Source organism: Engraulis encrasicolus, chromosome 2 (assembly GCF_034702125.1).
Source record: "Engraulis encrasicolus isolate BLACKSEA-1 chromosome 2, IST_EnEncr_1.0, whole genome shotgun sequence".
In the NCBI taxonomy this organism is placed as follows: Eukaryota; Metazoa; Chordata; class Actinopteri; order Clupeiformes; family Engraulidae; genus Engraulis; species Engraulis encrasicolus.
This window is the reverse complement of record NC_085858.1, coordinates 29963517-29988516: the sequence shown is the minus strand read 5'-3', so window position 1 is coordinate 29988516 and position 25000 is coordinate 29963517. Positions and strand designations below refer to the sequence as shown.

Sequence of the window (25000 nt, the reverse complement as noted above, 5' to 3'; positions counted from 1 at the left end):
TTTTCTCAAGGGACTACCCCCCCCAAACCCCCAAGAACATAGACTCTAGCATCTGGCCTAAAACCTGGAATAATTTTGTGAACTAGCAACACCCATGCAGGGGGGGGGGGGGTCTGGCTTTCTTGTTGTCAGGCCCAGAGGCCCATAGAATCATAAAGCGTCCCTTAGGATAGATTTAATATTCAGTGGCAGCTCGGTCTCTAGTGTGCACAGTGCACGGCTTGGGCATTCACAGGCTTTCCTCATTCATAGAGATTGTTTACACGTCTGGAGGATGAGATGCTGTGGGATCCCCTCAGGTCTGAATAGCTATCTGCTATGGCTCGAACTGCCACACAAACTCACAATTCTCTTTATAGTTTGTTTTTTGCAATTCCTTACACAAAAAATGCTATCTATGGCACTCTTTCTAAACGCTTCATATTTCACAATTCACATTTCACAACTACCTCTCAGTGCTAATTGTCAGCCTAGGCACCTTTTGCAAATCAATAAACATCATTATCTTACATTGTTTTCAAATGTGTTAAGGTTTGGAAAGGTTTTGGTGACATGAGAACTTTTTTGATTTGTGTGAGCGGTAGAGGAGAGAGGGGGCCCAGACTTTGGTTTTCATTACATTGTACTGTATGTATTGGATGGGGGGCACTTTCAGATGACTTTGACCTGGTCCCAGCAAAAGCTGTCAGCAGCCCTGGTGAAGGGTTTTGCAGAAAAAAAACCCCACAGCAAGTCTAAAAAAAATTTGTGTAAGCAATTGAACAAAAGCTTGTAACTAATATAATCTGAATACACGAGAGTAAACTTAGTTTGAATGGGTCTACTGTGTTTGCCACTATGGTAATACTTCAAAAAGCGTGTTTGAAAAATACTGTATACCATATGGCTTGAAATGAACACTAAAGGCCAAATGCTCCCTTGGAAGGATCGGTAACAAGTGCAACTTGCATTGGAGCAGACGTAATGTAATGAAATGAAATGTAAAGCCTATTTGTGCAGAGGAGGTGTGCGCTGCGTCTCATACGAAAACACAGACACAGTTTTTTTCCAAGCGCTGACTGAATTTGGATTGGACTGACTCCCCACGGAGATGTGGGGTGTGTTGCTCGAGAAAGAAAGAAAGAAAGAGAATAAATCTTCCGGCACATTTCAGGTTGGTGAGATCTGTTTCGGAGACGTTTTCTGTAGTCGCCTTTTTCAGTAGTCGCCTTTTTCTCAACACAAACTTCATGGTCTATTCAACCTCCTCCTGTTCTGGTTATGTGCCTGGATGTGGCTTTGGGACAGAACTCACACGGGTGTCTTTTCCTTCCTCAGGTGTCTCTTTCTCTCTCTCTCTACTACCAAATATGTACCTGTATTTCTGCATTGCGCTGTTAAGGACAACCTGTTTTAGTCATATTGTGCTTTATATGGAAACCAATTTCACACAGAGATTCTAAGAATCTCTTCCACATAGAAACTCCTTTTCCACTGAGTACAAATAGCTTCACAGTAGAACAAAAGCGTTATGAATATACAAAGTATTACATTGAATTGGCTACAGATGGTTAAATTCATTCATATGAATTTCACTTGTCTTTCATATATACATTATAACTGTTGTAGCCATCCTTTAGTTTAGATTTGTCATTGGAATGGTGATAATTTGAAAAGGAAAACAGGTTCTCCTACAGTGTCCCATGCAGGGTGTTGTACCACGTGTAGGGCTACTGTTGATGATGGAACCAAAGATTCTCTATTGCATTTAAACCGTCTCTGATGGAACTGCCCTCACCGATACTGTGCTGTACATCCACTATTCGTGTAATGTTCTGCCTCGTGCCCACCACGCTTGCTACAGTACCTTGCTATCACGCTTGTTAAATACAATCCGACAGATACACCCATCATGAAATGAGCAATTTCTCAAGTCACTGAACTTTCATTGACTAAAGCTTATTGGGTTTTGGAAGGAAAGGTTTCAGTATGATAACATACACAAATCTAACATACAATACTCTGAAATACTGTACATGGTATTCAGTACATTGTAGATTCCAGACAGGATAAAAATATCTTTAAATGTGTGTAGTACTGTGCGTGGGTGGGTGTAAGGCAGAACGTGTCTCTGAGTGACGTGTGATGCCTAGTGCTGTAGAACTAATGTGGTGTGTTGTGGGTGTTCATGAATGGGCTGCCATGGGTGTTTCACTGTAGGTGTGCAATCTCTCCAGGTTTAAAACACCACTTATCATAATCTCTTCTTCTTTCGGCTCCTCTCCAGGTTAGATTCACAACATACTGTACAGTATGTAGAGCTTCTTCCAGCACATAGTAGATTCATTACTCATGTAGGGTTTTCAGTTATGGTTAGTCATACTAATTTGTGCTTAAAGTGTAAATGGTATGTGCCCCTTTCTTTACCATACAAAAAATGAAATAATATCAAAAATTGGTTGAACATATAGACATAGACATAGTGGAACTGTGGTTGCACAGTCATTGACCTTACCATACTAGCGGTTTAGTTTTTTTTTAAATAAAAAAAAAGAACACAAAAGAAGAGAATATGATGGTGGAGTGTCACTAACAGCTCCCCTAAATGCCCGTAACGCAATTGTCGTCCCTTGATACCCTGTAGCCCTATATACATTTATTTATATGATAATGTCATTAATATGTAAATATTTGAAAAAATCTGTCATTTTTTTCTGCTTTTTTTTTTTTGCTGCGTAGATGTTAACATTCCCCTGACATAGGGTTTAAAATTTTCCTTTTTGGGGGAGGGGAAATTTTAATTTTTGGGGGGGCCTAATTCCCCCCCCCAAAAGGTTAAATTTAAAAAGCTTTTAAAAAATTTTTTTGGGGGGGTTTAAAACCCAAAAAAAAAAAAAATTTTTTTTTTTTCCCCCCCTTTTTTTTTTTTTTTTTTTTCCCGGTTTTTTTTTTCCCTTTTGGGGGGGCCGGGGGGAAAGGGGTTTTGGGGAAAAAAAAAAATTAAAAAAAAAGGGTTTTTTTTTAAAAAAAAATTTTTTTTTTGGGGTTTTATTTTTTGTTTAAATTTTCTTTTTTTGGGGGGGCCCTTTTTGTTTTTTGGGGGGGTTAAAAAAAATTTTTGTCCAATTTACCTTTTTTTTTGGGCCCCCAAAATTTTTTGGGGAAAAGGTTTTTTCCGGGGGGGGTTGGGGGGGGGGGAAACAAAAAAAAACCCAAAAAAAAAGGGGGGGGGGAAAATTTTCCCCCGGGGGAAAAAAAAAAAAAAATGGGGAAAACCCAAAAGGGGAAAAAAAAATAAAAACCCCTTTTTAAAAAAAGAAAGGGGGGAAAAGGGGGGGGACCCAAAGGGGAAAAAAGAAAGGGGAAAAAAAGGGGGGGCCCCAAAAAGGGGGGGGGGGTTTGGGCCCCAAAAAAAACCCCCCCGGGGGGGGCCCCCCCCCCCAAAAAAAACCCCCCCCCCCCGGGGGGGCCCCCAAAAAAAACCCCCCGGGGCCAAAAAAAAAAGGAAAAAAAAAAAAACCAAAAAAGAGGGGAAAAAAAAAGGGGGGGGTTTTTTTTTTTTTCCCCCTTTTTTGGGAAAAACCCCCCCTTTTTTAAACCCCCCCCTTTTTTTTTTTCCCCCCCCCCTCCCCCTTTTTTTTTTTTTCCCTTTTTTCCCCCCCCTTTTTTTTCCCCCCCCCCCTTCCCAACTCCCCCTTCTTCCCCCCCCCCCCCCCCCTTTTTTTTTTTTCCCCCCTTTTTTTTTCCCCCCCCCTTTTTTTTTTTTTCCCGTTTCCCCTTTTTTTCCCCGGGGGGAAAAAAAAAACCCCCTTTTTAAGGGTTTTAAAAAAATTTATTTTTGGGGTTTTTTTTTTTTTTAAATTTAATTTTTAATTTTGGTTTTTTTTGTTTTTTTTTTTGGGGTTGGGAAAAAACCCCCCCCCCTTTTTTTTTTTGTTTTTTTTTTTGGTTTTTTTTTTGGGGGGGGGGTTTTTTTTTTTTTCCTTTTTTTTTTTTTTGGGGGGGGGGGGGGGGGGGGGGGGGGGGGGGTGGGGGGGGGCCCTTTTTTTGGGGGGGGGGGGGGGGGGGGTTTTTGGGGGGGGGGGGGGGGGGGCCGGGGGGGGGGGGGGGGGGGGGGGGGGTTTGGGGGGGGGGGGGGGGGGGGGGTTTTTAAATGGGGGTTTTTTTTGGGGGGGTTTTTGGGTGGGGAAAAAAAAAAGGCCCTTTTCCCCCCCAAAAAAAAGGAAAAAAAACCCCCCCCCCCCCCCCCTTTTTTCCCCTTCCCTTTTCCCCCCCCCCCTTTTTTTTTTTTTTTCCCCTTTTTTAAAAAAAACAACCCAAAAAAAAAAAAAACAACCCAAAAAAAAAAACCCCCCCCCCAAAAAAACCAAAAAAAAAACCCCCCCCCCCCAAAAAAATTTTTTTTTTGTGCCCAAAAAATTTTCCCAAAAATTTTAAACCCCCCCGGGGGGGGGTTTTTTTTCCCCCCCCCCCCTTTTTTTAAAGGGGCCCCCCCCCCTTTTTTTTTTTTCCTTTTTCTTCTCCCCCCCCCCTTTTTTTTTTCCCCCCTCCCCCCTTTTTTCTTTTCCCCCCTCCCCCCTTTTTTCCCCCTTTTTCCTTTCCTTTCCTTTTTCCCTCTCCCCCTTTTTTCTTTTTCTTCCTCCCCTCTTTCTTTTTCCCCCCCTTCTTCGCCCCTCCCTTCCCCTCTTTTTTTTCCCTTTTCCCCCCTCTTCCACCCCGATTTTCTTTCTTTTTTTTTTTTCCCCCCCCTTCTTTCCCCCTTTTTTCCCCCCCTTTCCCCCCTTTTTCCCCCCTCTTTTTCTCCCCCCTTTTTTTTTTCTTGTTCCCCCCTTTTTCTTTCTTCCCCCCCCTTTTTTTTCTTTCCCCCCCCTTCTTTTTTTTTTTTTCTCCCCCCTTTTCCCCCCCCTTTCCTTCCTTCCCTTCTCCCTCTTTCTCCCTCCCCCCTTCCTCCTCTTCTTTCCCCTTCGTTTTTCCTTTTTTTTCCTCTTTCCCCCCCCGTTTCCCCCCTCTCGTTTCTTCTCCTCTCTTCCTCTCTTTTCCCTCCCTTCCCCTTCCCCGTTCTTTTTTTTTTCCCCTCTGCTTTCTTCTTCTTCCCTCTTTCTCCCTTTTTTTTTCCTTTTTTTTCTTTTTTCTTTTTTCCCCCTCTTTTCCCCTCCTTTTTTTTTTTTTCTTTTTCCCCTTCCCCCCCTCTTCCCCTTCTCTTTTCCCTTTTTTCCCCCCCCTTTTCCTTCCCCTTCCCTCCTCTCCTCTTTCTCCTTGTCCCTCTTCCTTCCTCTTCCCCCTTTTCCCCTCTTTTCTTTCCTCCCTCCCCCCTTTCGACCCCCTTTTTTTCCGTTTCTTTCTCTTTCTTTTTTTTTTTTTTTTTCCCCCCTTTTTCCTCCTTCTCCCCCTTTTCTTCCCCCCCCCCCCTTTTTCTTCCCCCCCTCCCCCTTTTTTCTCTCCCCTCTTGTTTTTCTTTTCCCCCTTTTCCCCCTACCCCCCCCCCCCCCCCTCCTCCCTCCCCCCCCTTTTTTTCCCCCTCTCCCCTTTTTTTCCCCCCCCCCCCCCCCCCCCCCCCCCCCTTTTTTTTCCCCCCCCTTCCCCCCCCCCCCCTTCCCCCCCCAAACCTCCAAAAAAATTTTTTTCCCCCCCCAAAAAAAACCCCCCCTTTGGGTTTTTTTGGGGTTTTTTTTTTTTTTTTTTCCTTTTTTTTTGGTTTTTGGGGGGGGTTTTTTTTTTTTTTTTTGGGGTTTTTTTGGGGGGTTTTTTTTCCCCCCGGGGGGCCCCCCCCCTTTTCCCCCCCCTTTTTTTTTTTTTAAATTTCCCCCCCCCCCTTTTTTCCCCCCCCCTTTGGGGGGGGGGCCCCCCCTTTTTTAAAAAAACCCCCAAAAAACCCCCCAAATAAAACCCCCCCCCCCAACCCCAAAAAAACCCCCCCAAAAAAAAAACCCTTTTTTCCCCCCTTTTTTTAAAAAAAATTTTTTGGGGGGTTTTAAAAACGGAAAAAGGAAACCCCCGGGGGCCCCCCCCCCAAAACCCCCCCCCCCCCTTTTTTTATTTTTTTCCCCCCCCCCCCCCCCCCAAAAACCCCCCCCCCCACAACCCCCCAAACCCCCCCCACCCCACCCCCAAAAAACCCCCCCCTCCCCCCCCAACCCCCAAAAAACCAAAAAAACCCCCCCCCCCCAAACCCCAAACCCAAAACCCCCCCACCTTTTCCCCCCCCCCCCCTTGGGGGGCCCCCCCGCCCCCTTTCCCTTCCCCCAACCTTTCCCCCCCCCTCCCCACCCCCCCAAAAAAAAATTTTTTCCCCCCCCCCCAAAAAAAAATTTTTAAAAACCCCCCCCCAAACCCCCTTTTTTTCCCCCCCCCCAAAAAAAAACCCCCCTAAAAAATACCAAAAAAATTTTTTTTAAAAAATTCCCAAAAACCCCGGGGGGGCCCCCCAAAAAAACCCCCTTTTTTTTCCCCCCCAAAAAAAACCCAAACCCCCCGCCCCCGGCCCCGGGGGGAGGGAAAACCCCCCAAAAAAACCCCCCCCAGCCTTTTTGGGGGGGGGGAAAAAAAAATTTTAAAAAAATTTTGGGGGGGGGGGGTTTTTTTTGGGCCCCCTTTTGGGGGGAAAAACCCCCCAGGAAAAAACCCCTTTTTTCCAAATTTTTGGGGGACCCCCCAAAAAATTGGGAAAAAAAAACCCCCCCCCTTTTTTTTAAAATTTCCCCTTTTTTCCCTTTTTTAAAAAAATTTTAAAAAAAAATAAAATTAAAAAAAAATTAAAAAAAAAAAAAAAAAAACCCTTTTTTAAACCCCCAAAAAACCCAAAAACCCATTTCTTTGGGGGGGAAAAAAATTTAAAAACCTTCTAACCCCCAAACCCCCCACACACACACAGACACACACACACACACACACTCTCTCTCTCACACACACACACACACGCGCTACTACTTGTGGGTACAGGGTCCTGGAGGGGAAATGCATCTCCCTCCCTCATGGACGGTTCTGCCATCCATAACGTGTAGGCTACTAAGCTCTGTACACACACAGAAAGAGAAATATGTGGAATGGATACGCCAGCCCATCGTGGAAAAATTGAAAATTTGTTGCCATGTACACGATACAACTCAAACAGAGCTAAATAGGATCTCCAACCTGAACCGACCAAACGTATGTAAATGTGCGTCTGTCTGCCAACCAAAGTATGGAACACACAGGGGATGAGCAATATGGTGATCCTAAGATAGGCTTCAAATATTTCATGAATTGGTGGGAGTACAAGACAAAAGTTGAACATTTGGATATACTCCCCATCCACACACACACACACACACACACACACACACACACACACACACACACACACACACACACACACACACACACACACACACACACACACACACACACACACACACACTGGAGACTTGAAGAAACTGATCTGATCTGAACGAAACCAGTATAGAACAACTGCCATGTGTTGTTTGTCCATTTGCTATGGACCAGCCTCTGATATTAGATGTCTGTATCTATCATCATCAGTATAATAGTAATTTGCTTTTAATCGTCAAGCATTTCTAGATGATCATGTGCACATAGATCACAATACATTGTGGAAAAAAAAGAACAAAACGGGGCAAAGGGGCATTTAGCACCACCTCATCCCTATCTGTGCACACCTATTGTTAATAATAATAATAATAATAATAATAATAATAATAATAATAATAATAATAATAATAATAATAATTATAGTACTATATATTACAATAATAATGAGCATATTGTTGCACATGGCAACAGCAGCTTACTCTACATAACCTTGGCATTTGCTAACGCCAGAGAGAGTAGAGAGATATACTTAAAGAATCTCTGCTAACGCCCCCCACCACAGGACTCTATAGACCTGACCTTGCTGTAGATTGAAAGGAAGAGTGTGTGTGTGTGTGTGTGTGTGTGTGTGTGTGTGTGTGTGTGTGTGTGTGTGTGTGTGTGTGTGTGTGTGTGTGTGTGTGTGTGTGTGTGTGTGTGTGTGTGTGTGTGTGTGTGTGTGTGTGTGTGTGTGTGTGTGTGTGTGTGTATGAAATAGACCTAGAGAAAGAGAGAGAGAGAGAAAGAGAGAGAGAGAGAGAGAGAGAGAGAGAGAGAGAGAGAGAGAGAGAGAGAGAGAGAGAGAGAGAGAGATGGAATGGAGGATGTGCATCCTAATCTGCTTGTGTTCCCTGTGTGCCAGGTGGGGAGGAGAAAGCTGTGTTTCTACCCAGAGGAGAGACGAAAGTGGTGCTCAATGATATCAGTCCTGAGAAGAAGTATGTGTTCAAGGTTTTTACTGTAAACGGCCAGAAGCAGAGTAAAGCACTCCAAGGGAAATATCCAGGTAAATAAAGCACTCTTTACGATCACCATGCACTGGTTCAATTTTATGCAAACCTGTTAAAATTGTGTAATTTTGGTCACAGTACAAATGTGTCTTTGTTTCTTCTGACCAACAGGTAAAGAGAGAGATCCTGACAGTGAAGGCATTCAGCCCCAAGGTGGCAGAGAGCCGGATCCTGTGGAGGATGTGAATGAGATCTTTGGAGGTAGGAGGCAGCTACATATACTGTATGGAGGATGGGAATGAGAGAGTTAAGACACAGCTACGTATCTCCTCAGGCCCTTACCATACCCTGCCCTGATGAGCTAGAGCAGTGTTTCTCAACAGGGGTGCCGGGGCACCCTGGGGTGCCGCTGGCCCCCCTCATGGGTACCGCGGAAACGTGGCTGATAAATGAATTATGTAATATAATACATATTTGTCTAAATTGATAAGTTAATGTTAGTCAGTGGAATCTTTCATCTGCCATTTACGCACAATAAAGTAAATATAGGTCGCCCCAGTCAGCTGCAACTTCGAACGTAGGTCGTGTGACGTCTCCAAATGTGTTACTTTTCTAAGCTTGTGTGGTAACGGATGCGATGCCATGTTACGGTATGTTGGTTTGGGGTGCCTTGAAATTGTTCAAGAATTGAAAGGGTGCCTCGCCTAAAAAAAGGTTGAGAAACACTGAGCTAGAGGCAGCCACGCTCCTATCAGGGGAGAAATGGGGGGGTAGGAAGGAAGCATCTACGGTATCTCTATGGAGGATGTGAATGAGATCTTTAGAGGTAGGAGGCAGCTACCATGCCCTACACTGATGAGTTGGGCTGCGTTTATATTAATTCATTCCCCCATGTCATCGTATCAGCATCTTGCAAACTTTTTACGTTTACAAACTAAGTTTCTGTCCTCTCAATAAAAAGCTACTCTGTTTACAAAGAAACAGGGATTAGGTGATTTGCTAGTCTGTGCTAGCTGCAGTGAAGCACGACTGTTTGTTAATCTTCCCAGCACTCAAGTCACATGACCAAGGATACCAGCCCAGCTCCTACTGCGGGAGAGAGGAGGCATCTATTTGTCCAGGGCCCTACACACTCCTATATCGTACCCTACCGTGATGATGAGCTAGAGGCAGCCCATCTCCTACCTGGGGAGAGAGAGGTGGTCGTAGGTGGCATCTATCTCTCCAGGCCACACACTGCCCTGTCCTGCACTGCCCTGATGCATATGGAGATGGAGAGGCAGACTGACTCCGAGATGGAGTGACAGAGGCAGAGAAGGGGCAGAGGCCCCTACTGAGAGAGAGAGGGAAAGACAGACAGACAGACAGACAGACAGAGTGAAGTAAAGCTAGGAGGCATCCATCGCTTCAGGTCTCACCATGCCCTACCCCGCTGCACATGGAGATAGAGATGGACAGCCAGAAGCAAAGGCAGACCCCTACTGGGAGAGAGAGAGAGAGAGAGAGAGAGAGAGAGAGAGAGAGAGAGAGAGAGAGAGAGAGAGAGAGAGAGAGAGAGAGAGAGAGAGCGGGAGAGGAGGCACCTGTCGCTTTGGGCCTTGCCATGCCCTACTCTGCTGGAGATGGACAGCCGGAAGCAAAGGCAGACCCTTACTGGGAAAGAGAGAGGATCAGAGAAACAGAGCATAAGAGAGAGAGAGAGAGAGAGAGAGAGAGAGAGAGAGAGAGAGAGAGAGAGAGAGAGAGAGAGAGAGCGCGAAAGAGAGAGACAAATAGGGTCATACGGGGACATGGGAGCCTCTGGGATACTCTGTCTCCTCTCTCGTCTGTTTCCTCCGAGGTCGGATTTCACTGGGCTATGCCCGTCCTCTAATGAAAAACAACATGCAATCTGAAGTTTCATTTGCTGGCCTTCTCGTTGAGTTTCTTTGTCAACTTGGCTGAACTGTGCTCGCTGAGGCTGAAGCGAATGTGTGTATGTGTTTGTTTGCTCTGTCAACTTGTTTGAACTGCGCTGGCTTAGACGTGTGTGTGTGTGTGTGTGTGTGTGTGTGTGTGTGTGTGTGTGTGTGTGTGTGTGTGTGTGTGTGTGTGTGTGTGTGTGTGTGTGTGTGTGTGTGTGTGTGTGTTTGTGTGTGTGTGTGTGTACTTGTATCTTTGACCCTCAGGGGTGTTTGTCTGCTATCATTCTACCATCAATGCATATCGCCTATGTAAAGCTCCATTACAGATGCTGTTTCCCATAACACAGTATTGTACTGCGAGAATTGGGAAAACTTAACCAAATAAGCTTGGTACTGCTTGATAAATCTGCAATGGGTAACCATGTAATGCTTGATCATTACCAAGAAACAATAGCAGTAGACTCAGTCCATGTGCTTTTGTGTTTTTGTCATCTTAAGCTTTCACATAGAGATATGGAATTCAAACATCACCATAACTAGTGAGCGTTTTTTGTTTCAAAGTGCTGGGAAAAAAATATTGTGTGTTTTTTCTCGGCGATACACGGCTGAAATATCAGAGGCATGGTGCCTGAAATCAGGGCCAGCCGGCAACATTAGAAATTGGGTAGCAGATGGTAGATAACTTTGTGAAACATTGTGATAATTCAGGCATAGTATTATTTCTTGCTTCATGGTCTGGTGCCGTTGGCCTGCTTGGTGACCGTCTGACTGCACATATTCCAGGTCAGGCGAGTCGTGTAGAGCTAAGGTCACCGAGAGACACTCAGTAGAATGAGAAAGCGGAAGAATGCGCACAATCTCTTCTTGTGTGCTTTGTAGCTAGTGAGTGGCCGGGTGGGGCGAATATGTGACCAGTGCCGCTGACAACTTTGGTTGGTCCCGGGACAAAGACATCTGACACGGCCCCAAACCCAATGCATACAATGTAATGAAGATCCAATTCTGGGGCCCCTCTCTCCCTGGGCCTCCCTGGGGGCCTGGGATAAGTGACCCCTTTGCCCCCCCCCTCCGTCGGCTTCCCTGTATGTGAATGTGTGTGTGGGGGTTGAACCCAGTGCAGGTTATCTGTGGCTACTCATTATTGAAGCACTGGGAAAGCACTTCTCTTCTGCGCCAAAGCCCAAGCTCCTGCAAATATCTCCCCCCACTTTTTTCTGCCTGGGGAGGGTAAGGGTTATTTAGCTTTGGTGTGTGGGGGGGGGGGTGGGGCTGTCGCTGCAAGGCTGTGCGTTTTTTTTTTGCTCTGAGACAGTTGGCAGCAGACACATGCTTTGGAGATCTTTAATTTTAGGATACCTCTCTGTTAGCCTGCCAAATCATGGAGGCTTAAAACAGACGCCTCCTTCCCAAGGAGTTGAAAGAGACAGAGAGAGAGAGGGAGCGGGGAGGAAGGGGAGGGGAGGAGGAGGGGGTGAAGAGAAAGCTTGGTTGTGCCAGCCAGGGCGTTTTCTCCAGTGTAATGATTAATGAAATGATGTGGCACAGTAGGGGGGGGGATGATCTTCATAAGCACTTCCCTGAGTGAGATGAGCAGGGTGGCTGGTGTTCTCTGGCTTTTAAGGACAGTGGGGTAGACTAATCCCGGTCGGCCTGTGCTGCCCCAGGACAGTTGACATTTTCATTCCTGTAGTTACTGTAGCAGAGTGGCATCAGTAGACATCTCCAGAATGAATTGAAACTGTGTCCTGTAGTGTGTGGATTATAGTCAGTGTCAGAAAATGTTTCATAGTGTAGTTTTTGCGACAGAGCTAGACTAGATAGTACATAGTTTGGCACACTGCATAATATTGAAGTTAACTAAACACTTAAACAAGCTCAAAGTGAAAAAGAGGAAGTGCATTAAAAAGCCTTTATTATCTTAGGGCTCAAGCATGATTAAAAGAGCCAACATGTTTCGACCGCACTGGTCTTCTGCACTTCCTCTTTTTCACTTGGAGTTGCCTGGATTTTCCCTTTTTTGTTGAATTGGACTGACCCCCTTCATCCAAGAGCACCCAACAAATATACTTATAGAAGACACTGCGACTTTTTTGAGTTACCAGCCATTTTGTGTTTTACTTCTACAAGCTCGCCGTTGCTCGAATGAGTCATTAGTAGGCAAGTGAAGACGCTCGCCCCCTTGTTCAAAAATATTCTCACATGCTCGGTGTGGCATTAAGGTTGCAAAAATCTGCTTTTAGTGTTGTTTTCAATTAATTTTCAGCCAGGCTCTTTGCATAACAACATGGGAATAGCTTCCATTAGTTAAAAAAGTCAGTAAATAATTATTCTCTGAAGCTGCCAAACACAACACACAGTTAGAGTGAGTTCTGGCGACAAGAGGCTGTGGGGAGGAGGTAGAGGTTGGAGTCATATGTGAGTGTGATAAAATACACAGACTTGCACTTTATTAGACATTCCTCTTATCTCTGCTTCATCAAGCTACTGCTGCTGCTGGAGATATCTGTACTGGTATGCTGGCCACTCGTGCTCCATCACAAGATCAAGCTTTATGTTTGTGTGTGAGTAGAGATGAGAGAGAGAGAGAGAGAGAGAGAGAGAGAGAGAGAGAGAGAGAGAGAGAGAGAGAGAGAGAGAGAGAGTCTGTGCATGTGCATGTGCATGTGTATGTGTGTGTGCGTGTGCGTGTGTGTGTATGCGTGCCTGTGTGTCTGTGTTTGTGTGTGTGTGTGTGTGTGTGTGTGTGTGTGTGTGTGTGTGTGTGTGTGTGTGTGTGTGTGTGTGTGTGTGTGTGTGTGTCCGCATATGCGTGTCTCCTTGTGGGCCGATGTCCAGGAGCACAGCCTGAAATCAAACGTCTATCTGGAGATCTGAGGGCAGTGGGCAGGGAATCGGCTTTTTGAAAGCCTCAAAGTTGAGGTGCCTCTCATGAAAGCACAGCCTGATGAAGAACTATTTCAAACACGCACGCACACACACACACACACACACACACACACACACACACACACACACACACACACACACACACACACACACACACACACACACACACACACACACACACACACACACACACACACATTCACACACACATACACACACACGCACGCACGCGCACACACACACACACACACACACACACACACAAACGTACACTCGCTTTTCTGTTTGACAGTCGCCACATAAAATGGCCGCCATAAATCAAAGGCTCCTCGGGCCGCCTCCATCTCAGGCTTATCAGATGCTTTGTTTCGAAGACTCTGGGTGGCAATTCAATTCTGTCCTATCTATCTATCTCTTCCTCTATTATAGAGCATGCCTTTCACTTTTGTTGTGTGGCCCCATTCCTTTCTTGCCAACACGAATGCTCCTCAAGGGCTGGAAAATTCCTGGAAAGTTTTCGGAATATTTCCATGGAAACATAGGTAGAGAGAGATTTTGGGAATTCTCGTACGGGGATTTTGGGAATTCTCAGTTTAGAAACTTCAAACAGGAATTGCTGGGATTTTTGGGAATTTATGGGAATGAGCTGCAATGTTACTACTAAAATTCCCGAATATTCCCATGGAAAGTTTGCAATTTCCAGTTTCTAGTCCTGAAATTTTGCAGAGATTTGCAACCCTACACACACACACACACACACACACACACACACACACACACACACACACACACACACACACACACACACACACACACACACACACACACACACACACACACACACACACACACACACACACACTTGCACCATGCATGCACACACGCACACACATGTGCTCGCACACACACACATGCACACATGTCCCACCCTGTGCTCTGTCTGACATAGCGTGACTTCTGCGCACTCCAACGGGACAGCAGAGCAGGGCAGAGGAACCCACCACACCCCATCATCCATCCGCATCAACCGTCCCTATCCCTAAAACCCTGTGATGTTTGGCAGGGTCTTTGTGCTGACTCCTCTCTTGACCACCCACCACTCACCACCATCCGCACTCATCATTAACCCCCCCAAACACACACACACACACACACCGGCCCCCATACCCCTGCACACCCATAGCCTTATTATCGACTTTCAAATCTCTGTGTGAGACTTGGGTCTGACCATTTGCATAACGAATAATGTTTCCCAAATGGCATGGTTGATCTGCCTCCCTTGGATTGCTACTGGTCGAGGCCAGAAAAGGCTGTGCCGAAGTTTAAACCAAACATTTCCTTAGTCCCAATAGAACGTCTGTGCTGAAGCCACGTCCCTGCCTTGAACACGGTTCTACACAGCGCTGTTGGTGCTGCTCAAAGTTGATTGGTTCCCTACAAAGTGGGTAGAGTTCCCAAAAATGATATGTGTATTGCCCATGGTCTGACTAGAAGCAACGCCGAAGGTGTTGCGATTCTAGGCTGGCGTAGCCTGGCTAGCACCACCATGCACTCCCCCCCCACCAGAGCCCATACCTAAACCCCTGCACCCCCCACACACACACCGGCCCCCACACAATAATCTCCCTCCCTCCCACCGACCCCCATACCTAAACCCCTGCAACTCCTTTTTCAGCCCTCCTCCAAACCTCCCCAACCACCACCACCCCCACTGCCCCAATCAACCTCTAGCATCACCTCCTTCGTTGGGCTGCAACACCAACACCCTCCTCCCCCTATCCACATGGTTTGTGCCTACACCCCTACACAGCCCCCCCCCCCCCCTGTGTCCTGTGTCCTGTGTCCTGTGTGCTGTGTGCTGTGCTGTGCTGTGTCCTGTGTCCTGTGTCCTGTGTGCTGTGTGCTGTGTCCTGTGTGCTGTGTGCTGTGTGCTGTGTGTTGTGTCCTGTGTGCTGTGTGCTGTGCTGTCCTGAGTCCTGTGTGCTGTGTGCTGTGTGCTGTGTCCTGTGTGCTGTGTGCTGTGTGCTGTGTGCTGTGTGCTGTGTGCTGTCTCCTGTGTGCTGTGTCCTGTGTGCTGTGTGCTGTGTGCTGTGTGCTGTGTGCTGTGTGCTGTCTCCTGTGTGCTGTGTCCTGTGTGCTGTCTCCTGTGTGCTGTGTCCTGTGTGCTGTCTCCTGTGTGCTGTGTGCTGTCTCCTGTGTGCTGTGTGCTGTGTGCTGTGTGCTGTGTGATGTGTGCTGTCTCCTGTGTCCTGTGTGCTGTGTGCTGTGTGCTGTGTGCTGTCTCCTGTGTGCTGTGTGCTGTGTGCTGTGTCCTGTGTCCTGTGTCCTGTGTGCTGTGTGCTGTGTGCTGTGTGCTGTGTCCTGTGTCCTGTCTCCTGTGTGCTGTGTGCTGTGTGCTGTGTGCTGTGTGCTGTGTCCTGTGTGCTGTCTCCTGTGTGCTGTGTGCTGTGTGCTGTGTGCTGTGTGCTGTGTCCTGTGTGCTGTGTGCTGTGTGCTGTGTGCTGTGTGCTGTGTGCTGTGTGCTGTGTGCTGTGTGCTGTGTGCTGTGTGCTGTGTCCTGTGTCCTGTGTCCTGTGTGCTGTGTGCTGTGTGCTGTGTGCTGTGTCCTGTGTCCTGTCTCCTGTGTGCTGTGTGCTGTGTGCTGTGTGCTGTGTCCTGTGTCCTGTGTCCTGGCTTGCAGTGCAGTGCGGGCAGCCAGGAGGCGGACTGGAGGTCACATCCATCAAACACGCGGGGCAGGGCGTTAATGGTGGAGCAGGAGAGCAGGGGAGCAGGGGAGGCCACTGATAATGGGTTTTGCTGACCCTCTTTGTCATGGGGCCAAGCCGTACGGGGCCCTTGTCTTCTCCTCTCTTCTCGTCTCCTCTCTTCTTTTTCTGAGGGGCAATGAGGTGGAGGAGGGAGGGGGGTAGGGAGGGTTGGGAGGGGGGTAGGGAGGGGTTGGGAGGGAGGAATGTGAAGAGTCCCGTGCAATGATTGCTTCCTGGTGCAGAGAACGAGTGCAGGCGGAACACCACCCACACACACACATACGCACACATGCACACACGCACACACGCACACACGTACGCACACACACACACACACACACACACACACACACACACACACACACACACACACACACACACACACACACATACACATACACACACACACCTGCACACTCATAAACACACACAAACACACCACACACACACACACGCACACACACACACACACACACACACACACACACACACACACACACACACACACACGCACACACGTACGCACACACACACACACACGCACACACACGCAAAGGCAAGCCCAGTATAAGAAACAGACACACACTCCCGTGCACACAGAGAAATGCGAAAATGTGAAAGTTGAAAGGAAAACGTCTGCTCACTTAAAATCTTTCTTGATGTTGTACTTGCCAAGCTTTCGATCAAAGACCTTCCTCGGGACAGGGTTTTGTCTTTGACCACAATCTTGGCAAATATAAAAGAACTAAAAGGATTCAAGTGTGCAGACATATCTCTGTCAATTTCCACAGCTGCTTGTGTGGCACCTTTCCGCATCAATAATTAAAATCTCAGCCAAAGGTGTTGAAGTAAGTGAGACGCACCAAAGTTGTCATGCCTGACAAATGTGAATGTGAATGCGAGTGCAAGCCACGGATTTGAACAGGTGTCTACTGGGAGGGCAGCAGGTAGGAGTGTGAAGAGAGGTGAGGTCGTGTCTGTCGCTCCTATTCCGGAATCAGGTGTCAGAGAACATTCCAGAATTTCGGTGCGGAACACAAGACTCTTTCTCGTCTGTCAGGGGGCTGCCATACTCAGTCATGGCTGAAGCTGCTTACAGCAAGAGAAACTGTTGTAGAGACGATATGACATCTCTTCAGCTCAACATACTAAAACCTCCTGAGCACCCTGTGGAACAGCTCTCACTTGTGCATAACTTGTTGTGAAATAGTTTGAATATCAACAAGTGAGAGCTGATTTGTTTTATTTTGGTTTCTCTATCAATTAGCACATTCTCTTGACATGTGAAAGGCTCTTGTTAACCACATGCCAGTTGGTTTATTTTTTTACCTTGGTGTTCACTCTAACTGGGGTCTAGGAATTCTTAATTCTTTAATGTCGTTATTTTACTTTAAGCACTCTACACACATTTTTTTTCTTCCTTTCTTTTTGCATTACTTACCATGTTCACATTCAGTCTCATTGTATTGTGTGTAGGCCTATTGTTCATGTCATATATACTGTCTATTTAGCAGTAGTGACTAGATTTTCTCAAGTTAACATCTGTGGCAACAGCTCTGGCGGCCATCCAGAGTTAGTGCCTAATCTGGGTCTGATTGAAAGTCTCTGCGTGTGGATTAATTTGCTTCCGTGACTGATCTGTGATTACAGTGAGCGTGTTGTGTGGTGTAAACATTGGCAGCTTAGCCGTCTTTAGGAGCTTATAGCCCCATGGTTGAGTTTATCATCTTACTGTGACAGCCTCACCCTCAGTCTCAGTCTGAATGGACTCTTCTTGTTCTGCTTGACCGGATGTGTGGACGAGGTGAAGCTTTGGAGACAAGGCTAGATGATACAAGGGGACGCAAGCAGCCCTCTCTTTCCCAGTCACCTACCTGTGTGGTGTGGTGTGGTGCGGTGTGGTGCGGTGCGGTGTGGTGTGATGCGGTGTGGTGCGGTGCGGTGTGGTGTGATGCGGTTTGGTGCGGTACGGTGTGGAATGGAGAGGTGTGGTGTGGTGTGGTGTGGTGTGGTGTGGTGTGGTAAGTCGCTGTACAGGTACAGTCAGATGTGTTGTAGCGCGCCTGTACTTGTTGGCCCATATCAGCCTCTCTCTATCCCTATCAGTCTCCTCGACCATGCGGCTCCACACTCAGGTGCTGTTATCCATGATACTGCAGCCCACTGCCCTCCCCTCCCCTCCCCTCCCCTCCCCTGAGGTCATGTTGTAAAGGTGGCTGTCGAGACACGTTGGACTCCACCCTCTAACTAGGACCCCCCCATGCCCTACGCTGACCCTGGGACTGGCCTGGGAACATGGAGGCGTGTCACTTCCATTCTGTGTGTGTGTGTGTGTGTGTGTGTGTGTGTGTGTGTGTGTGTGTGTGTGTGTGTGTGTGTGTGTGTGTGTGTGTGTGTGTGTGTGTGTGTGTGTGTGTGTGTGTGAGTGTGTGTGTGTGTGTGCGTGCGCGTGTGGTTGCCCATAGGTCAGTGCCCTTTTGTAGGTGTTGACAGGGGATTAGCTGATGTTGTGTGATGTATGAAGCCATAACTCACCGGTTCACAATTGATGTTTTTATGGTCAGCGACGCAGGTGAACAGGGAACACTTTCTTCATGGTTACAAGGGGAAGGGTTAACTCCATTTAAGGAAGGGTTAACTGCGGTTTGTGGTGAACGGTGACATCTGTAAATGGGGAAATATAGCCCCAAGGACAACGATGGGGAAAGTTCACATAGTAAAATTCAAAAATGGCAAATTATGTATTTGCACTTGTGAAAAGCACAATCTAATTGTAAAATGGAAATGTTTCCTGGCCTCTGGTCCTGGCCTTTACCGCTGCTTCTTTTCAAGTAGGTATTTTTAAACTGTGATTCAGGTCAGATGCTGCAGAGCATAAAATAATTGTGATTTGAGCAGGCAGATGGGATGGCCTTTTAAAGTGATCTGAAGTGCACCGGGAGTACTTACGACAAAGTCTTTTACTGCCTACTGTGTATATAACACACACTCTCTGCCGAAGGTAATTCTGAATTCTCGTGAATCCATTTGAAAGAGAACGAAAGTCTGTTCCATTACTCATTGTAATCTCGCAGCACTTCTCAGTACACAACGCACAGTTTTAAACTGGCACACAATCTGCAGCCTTGCTGTAGCAGGCAGTCGAAAAGGGCTATTGCAGGGGTTGTAAATGTTGCTTTGTTGAGAGTGAGAGTGTGGATTTTGCCGGGGTGCTTGTTCACTCGGGGTGACTGTGGAAGATTCAGTGTCATCTGTCACCGCGGCTGCTGCTGCAACTGTGGAAGAGAAGATAAGCAAAGCACACCACCGCAATGCAGGGCTGGACTGGGGGGAGAAATAGGGCCCGGGCACTTTTGGTTTAAAGGGGCCCCTCATAAGTAGCGGCGCACAACTGACTCACAGTCATCGGTGGGCCCCGCACCCTCGTGGACAACTATTTTCAGAAATGTATTTTTTGTTGCATTTTTGCATTTCTGAAAAAAGGGTCCCACAAGGGTGCAGGGCCCACCGGGAAATGCCTGCTATGACAGGTGGCCAGTACAGCCCTGCCGCAATGTACTACACAGTTAAGTACAAGTGCACAACAACACTGTGCCACATTTCATACAGCATAGCAGTAAAGAGTGTGGTAGACTAGTGGGTAGTGGGTTGTTCACCGACCAACCAAGTATCGTGTGCACATTGTTTTCAAGAAACGAAACTGACACATATATGCCAATTTCACACCCAAAACTGAAACAACCATCTGACCGTGTATTTGAGAGTTTGTGTGTGTGAGAGAATGTGTTTGTGTGTGTGTGTGTGTGAGTGTGTGTGTGTGTGTGTGTATGTGTGTGTGTGTGTATGTGTTTTTTTGTGTGTTTGTGTGTGTGCATGCGTGCGTGCGTGCGTGCGTGCGTGCGTGCGTGGTGTGTGTGTGTGCATGGGTGCGTGCGTGCGTGCGTGTGTGTGTGTGTGTATGTGTACCTGTTTTTTTCAGAAGCTACTCTCTGTAGTATCTGGTCTCACCACTGCCAGTTGGTTAATGAGATCTGTTCTGCCAATAAGTCCCTCTCCCCTACTCCCTCTCCCCTACTCCCCTACTCCCCTACTCCCTTCCCCTCCCACACTTCACACATGGGGCTATGGAGGGATGTGGTCACCGGTGTCACTACTATGCCGATTTGGTACACTGCATGTGGTACACTACTGCATTTGGTACCTGTCCTCTCCTTCCCTCTCTTTCCCTCTCCTCTCCTGTACGCTCCTGTTCTCTCTTGTGCTCTCTTCTCCTCTCCTCTCTTCTCTGCTCCTCTCTTCTCAGCTCCTCTCCTTTCCTTTCCTGTGCTCTCCTCTCCTGTGCTCTCCTGTGCTGTGCTGTCCTGTCCTGTCCTCTCCTCTCCTCTTCTCTCCTCTCCTCTTCCCTGTTCTCCTCTTCTCTGTTCTCCTCTTCTCTGTTCTCCTCTCCTCTCCTCTCCTGTGCTCTCCTCTCCTGTGCTCTCCTCTCCTGTGCACTCCTCTGCTCTCCTCTCCTCTCCTCTCCTCTCCTCTCCTCTCCTCTCCTCTCCTCTCCTCTTATTGCGGCCTCAGCACTGACTTGCTGGCTGGTTGACTGTGACTGTGCCCCAGTGATTTTCATTAGCTGGTGTTGCACTCTGCTCTGCCCTGTCTAGAGGACTTCCCCAGAGCTACAATATGGCCAGGCAGCACAAACACTCTCCTCACAGGCTGGCTCACATTCCACCAAACAAGGTAGAATAGAATAGGGTGGGAAACTCAATTCATATGAATAAATGATGAGCTATCATGTAATAAATGATTTACTGTCACTAAATGTCCTCTGGTGTGATTTCATTTCCCCTATGAAACACCAAGGTGAAGTAAAGTCGAATTTAACCCCTGTCACCAACACTTCTAGTCTGAAAGACAGATTGGCAGATACATTTTCAATACAAAGGATTAACGGCAAAGGATGTTAGATTGGCCCACCCACATAGGTTACATGCAAATTATGATTATGATTGGTCTACTTCAATTAAGAAAACTTCAGTAGTAATGAGATTGGCTACTAATAGTCTGTTTATTAAAAAAAAAAAAAAATGGGATAGATTCCAAGTTTTGCAGCTATCAGTAATCGGTGATTGAGACAAAAAAAGCTGATTGCAGCATTTGTTCTGAATAGTAGTACCACATTGGAGGAATTCACAGGAAAAAACAGTGCTTATGCTAGTCACAAAATGTGACTGCACATAGTGTACCTCACTCTAATGTACTACAACATGTAGTTCTTAAGGCTTCCGTAATCCATCTTTTCCTTAGTCTGAGATTCAGTGTTCTATTATTGGGTTTGCTAAGGTAGGTATGCAGGTAGTTGGTCTGTAAAAACTTCATGGGCACTTGATTATTAGTAGGCCTAATGCATTTCAGATGAACTAAACATTTTCATAGAGCAAAGAAGGATAACGCCAGCGAATCTTCAACAGTATTCTCAGAGGCAGCCTGAAGATATCCAGAGCTCAAAGACTTTTCATAAATAGAACCGCAAAATTGTTGGCATGCATCTCCTTGGCGATTTCACATGAATTGCTGTGGTTTATTGATCGGTAATGTAAGATGGTTGTGCTGCGAGCGATATTTCATGTACTCTTATTCCTTGTACACCACACACCCCAATAAGAAAGAATACTGCTCAGGATATTTCAGGTCTGCTTCTGTATGGCTCAGATATGGATTCCGTCAATTTGCGGCTTATGTGAAAAGCTCCACAGACCTCCATAGATTATATTTCTACATGTCTGTGTTAATTCAAGATGAGTTTATTGATCTGAAGCACACACACAGTATGCTGAGCAGTCTTATTGCTGCCTGTCTGAAAATCTTGCGTTCTAAATTTTTTTGTGTGGTAGAAATCCATTTCACTTAGGGACTGTTCGTAATTTACCGGGGGGGGAGGGCTGGTGCGTAGGGGGGGAGGGCCATGATGAAAAAAAATGAGGTGGGGGGAGGGCCATGGCAAAAAAAATCGAAGTTAGGGGGAGGGCTATGGGAAAAAAAACGATTTTTTAAATTATTATTATTATTTTTTAAATAATAATAAAAAATGCAATACTTCTCTGAAACACATCGCTTTGCGAGGTCCCGGGTGCATAGGCCTACTTTAGCACTGACGCGTGTATCTGTAAGCATCCCTCGGCATACCTAGGGATGCGTGTAGTAGGCATACCGAGTATGCGTTAGCCTAGGCTAAATATTATTTTTGGTGCTTTTGTGTGGAAAAGACCTTGTGCCATAACGGTGACCGCGATTTCCTCGGGTTAGGCTACTGCTGGAACGACATCGCAAAGGTCCTGGATCAACATCTGGTTTGAGTGGTTTATGTCAGATTTCGCGCCAGTAACGTCTTCTGTAGCCTATGGATTAAGATCAGTTATGCAGAAGTGCCATGCTGTTACAAAATACAATTATTCACTGACAGGTTAAGTTTAGAAATATGTTGGTAAAGGCATAATTTGGCATGTTGTTAGGTTGGTGCACACATTTTCACTGACAGGTTGTTTAGGAATTAGTTTTAGTTTAGGCACAGTTCCACATAGCCACTGTAATAGCCTACCTAACCAGAGCCTAATACCACCGTGACGGCACTTGGCATGTCCGTTAATTTTTGGAATCAGACCTAGAATAGGCTAACATACCAGATGTTGATCCAGGACCAACTTTGCGATGTCGTTCCAGCAACAAGGGTAACCCGAGGAAATTGCGGTCACCGTGCCCAACGTAGGGCGCCCCTCCAGCTGTTTCGCTCGCTATCATAGTCGACTTGAACATTTGGTGATGTGTCAGTGCATCGCAAGGCACAGAGAGATGTGCACGAACAAGCCTACTAACTTTGGACAGAGCTTCGAGGCGGCTGCTCAACTTCGGAATCTCGAAGTGAAATGTAGTCTATTTTCTTCGAACCGGCATTATCAGCTGTCAAAGTGGAGCGCGCCACCCTAAAAATGCAGCGGTTTGTTTAATTGTTCATCGGTGTCCACAAGAATGTTTACTTTTGGGAAAATAAAAACACGTTTTGAAATAGTCTAGGCTAGAGCTAGGCTACTGTTTGGAGCCATACGCCAACTTCAACCCTGTAATCCCACCAACTCGAGTCATCCTGCAGGTGAGACCGCTCACGCAGCTTGGTCAACCTAGAGTAGGCTATAGGTTGTCAATCATGCGGGCAGAGCGAGAGAGAAGAGAGGGTGGGGGGTTCACTTCGAGATTCCGCAGTTGAGCAGCCGCCTCGAATCTCTCGGTCCAAAGTTGAACAGAACAGTTAATAGGCTACACTGTTCGTGCACATCTCTCTGTGACAATTGCCATGCACTGACATGACCAAATGTTTAAGTCGACAAGGATAGCGAAACAGAGCTGGAGGGCGCCCTGCGTCGGGGTTAAATGGCGCAAGGTCTTCTCACACAAGAGCACCAAAAATGATATTTAGCATTTACATTTTTGTACCTGTAGGGGGAGGGCCATGGGAAAACAAAATTGAAGTGGGGGGAGGGCCATGGGGAAAAATTTGAGGTGGTGGGGGAGGGCCATGATTTTTTTTTTGGACCGGACTTCCAGCGCCCCCCCCCCCCCCCCCCCCCGGAAAATAACGTACAGTCCCTTAATTGCTGCAGGTGCTGACACACTGGGGTGTGTTGAGGTGTTGACATATTTGGCAACTGAAAATGGTGAATTGGTTGTTTTTAGTCTTCACTGTGTGACTGCTTAACCTAATTTCCGCATGATACATGTGCTGGACATCCACGTCCATTCCATACCAAGCTATAAACAAAAGACAACTGACCCTATGTGTTCGCATGGGTTGCCTTGCAAGGATGTAACCATTGACATGCACTCGTTCTCTCTCTCTCTCTGTCTGTTTCTCTCTCTCTTTCTCTCTCTCTAGTGTATTTTTCTCTATATATTTCTCATTTTCTGTGGGCTTAGAGTATGTGTGTGTGTGTGTGCGTGCATGTGTGCATGAGTGCATGCGTGTGTGTGCGTGTGTGTGTAATCATAAAAGTTTAGCTACTGAATGGGAAATTGATGCTGACACTGTCTGACTGTCCTTCGCCATACTGGGACTGTACCATTGCTCATGCAACCCTATACGTTCTTTCTTTTTTCTATCACTCCTTTACTGTCTGATATTCTTTCAGTCTGCGTGCTCTGCAAGTGTGTATGTGTGCTCTACAAGTGTGTCTGTGTGCTCTGCAAGTGTGTATGTGTGTGCTCTGCATGTGTGAGTGTGTGTGTGTGTGTGTGTGTGTGTGTGTGTGTGTGTGTGTGTGTGTGTGTGTGTGTGTGTGTGTGTGTGTGTGTGTGTGTGTGTGTGTGTGTGTGTGTGTGTGTGGCAGCTACATTTTTTTCTTTTATACTTTTATTACAAAATGTGTGATTGTCCTGTAAGAAATATAGCTTCATATGCAAAATAAAATAAAATCCAAATTACAACACATTAGTTCATCCATTCTAAGATAATTGCAGTCATACTATAAAATAAATCATCATGGTCTGTGAGCAATGCCACAAAAAACAAAAAGGGAAAACATTTGAATTGCCTCAGCCATATAAATTGGGCTGACTGTGAAAATGTCCAATGATTAAATGAACCAAATGTGCCATCCCAGAATCAGTGAGGAGATTCAGCGAAGAGAATGGAGACAAAGACAGTGGGACATTTATAAAAAGAAAGAGAGAGACAAAGAAAGTGAGAGAGGGAGGATGAGAAAATGAGAAAAAGGGAGCTAAAAAGAGCTAGACGGGAAGACAGACCCTGAGATAAAATGGAAAAGATACGAAATTAGAGAGAGAGAGTGTGAGAGAGAGACAGAGACAGAGACAGAGAGAGAGAGAGAGAGAACGAGAGAGAGGGAATGTGAGAGGGGTGAAGGGATGAGTCTGACAGTATCATTTAGCATGAGCTGGGGGTGATGAGGAGATGAGGATGGAGGAGTCTGGGGATGGGGATGGGGGCGAGGGGGGACACTACACAGTCTAATGGGGAGATGAGGAGGGAGGAGTGGAGTCAAGGGGGTGGAGATGGAGATTGGGATGGGGATGGGGATGGGGATGGGGGCGAGGGTGACACTGCACAGTCTAATGTCTTTTCCAGCAGAGCAGAGCCGAATGGGTGAAGTCAGAGTTCAGACGGGAGGCTTTGCTGACCTCT

General features: G+C 46.6%; 1 protein-coding gene across 1 annotated transcript in view; it reads left to right on the top strand.

The window, feature by feature from the left end:
• Positions 1-8181: 8181 nt before the first annotated feature.
• The window catches only part of col14a1a (collagen, type XIV, alpha 1a), a gene marked incomplete at its 5' end in the record, with an annotated part of 165078 nt that continues 148259 nt past the window's right edge, over positions 8182-25000 (top strand). The window contains 2 exons of the mRNA XM_063217544.1: positions 8182-8332; positions 8448-8537. Of these exons, the coding sequence (XP_063073614.1) occupies positions 8182-8332; positions 8448-8537 (241 nt within the window). The remainder of the gene's footprint in view (positions 8333-8447; positions 8538-25000) is intronic.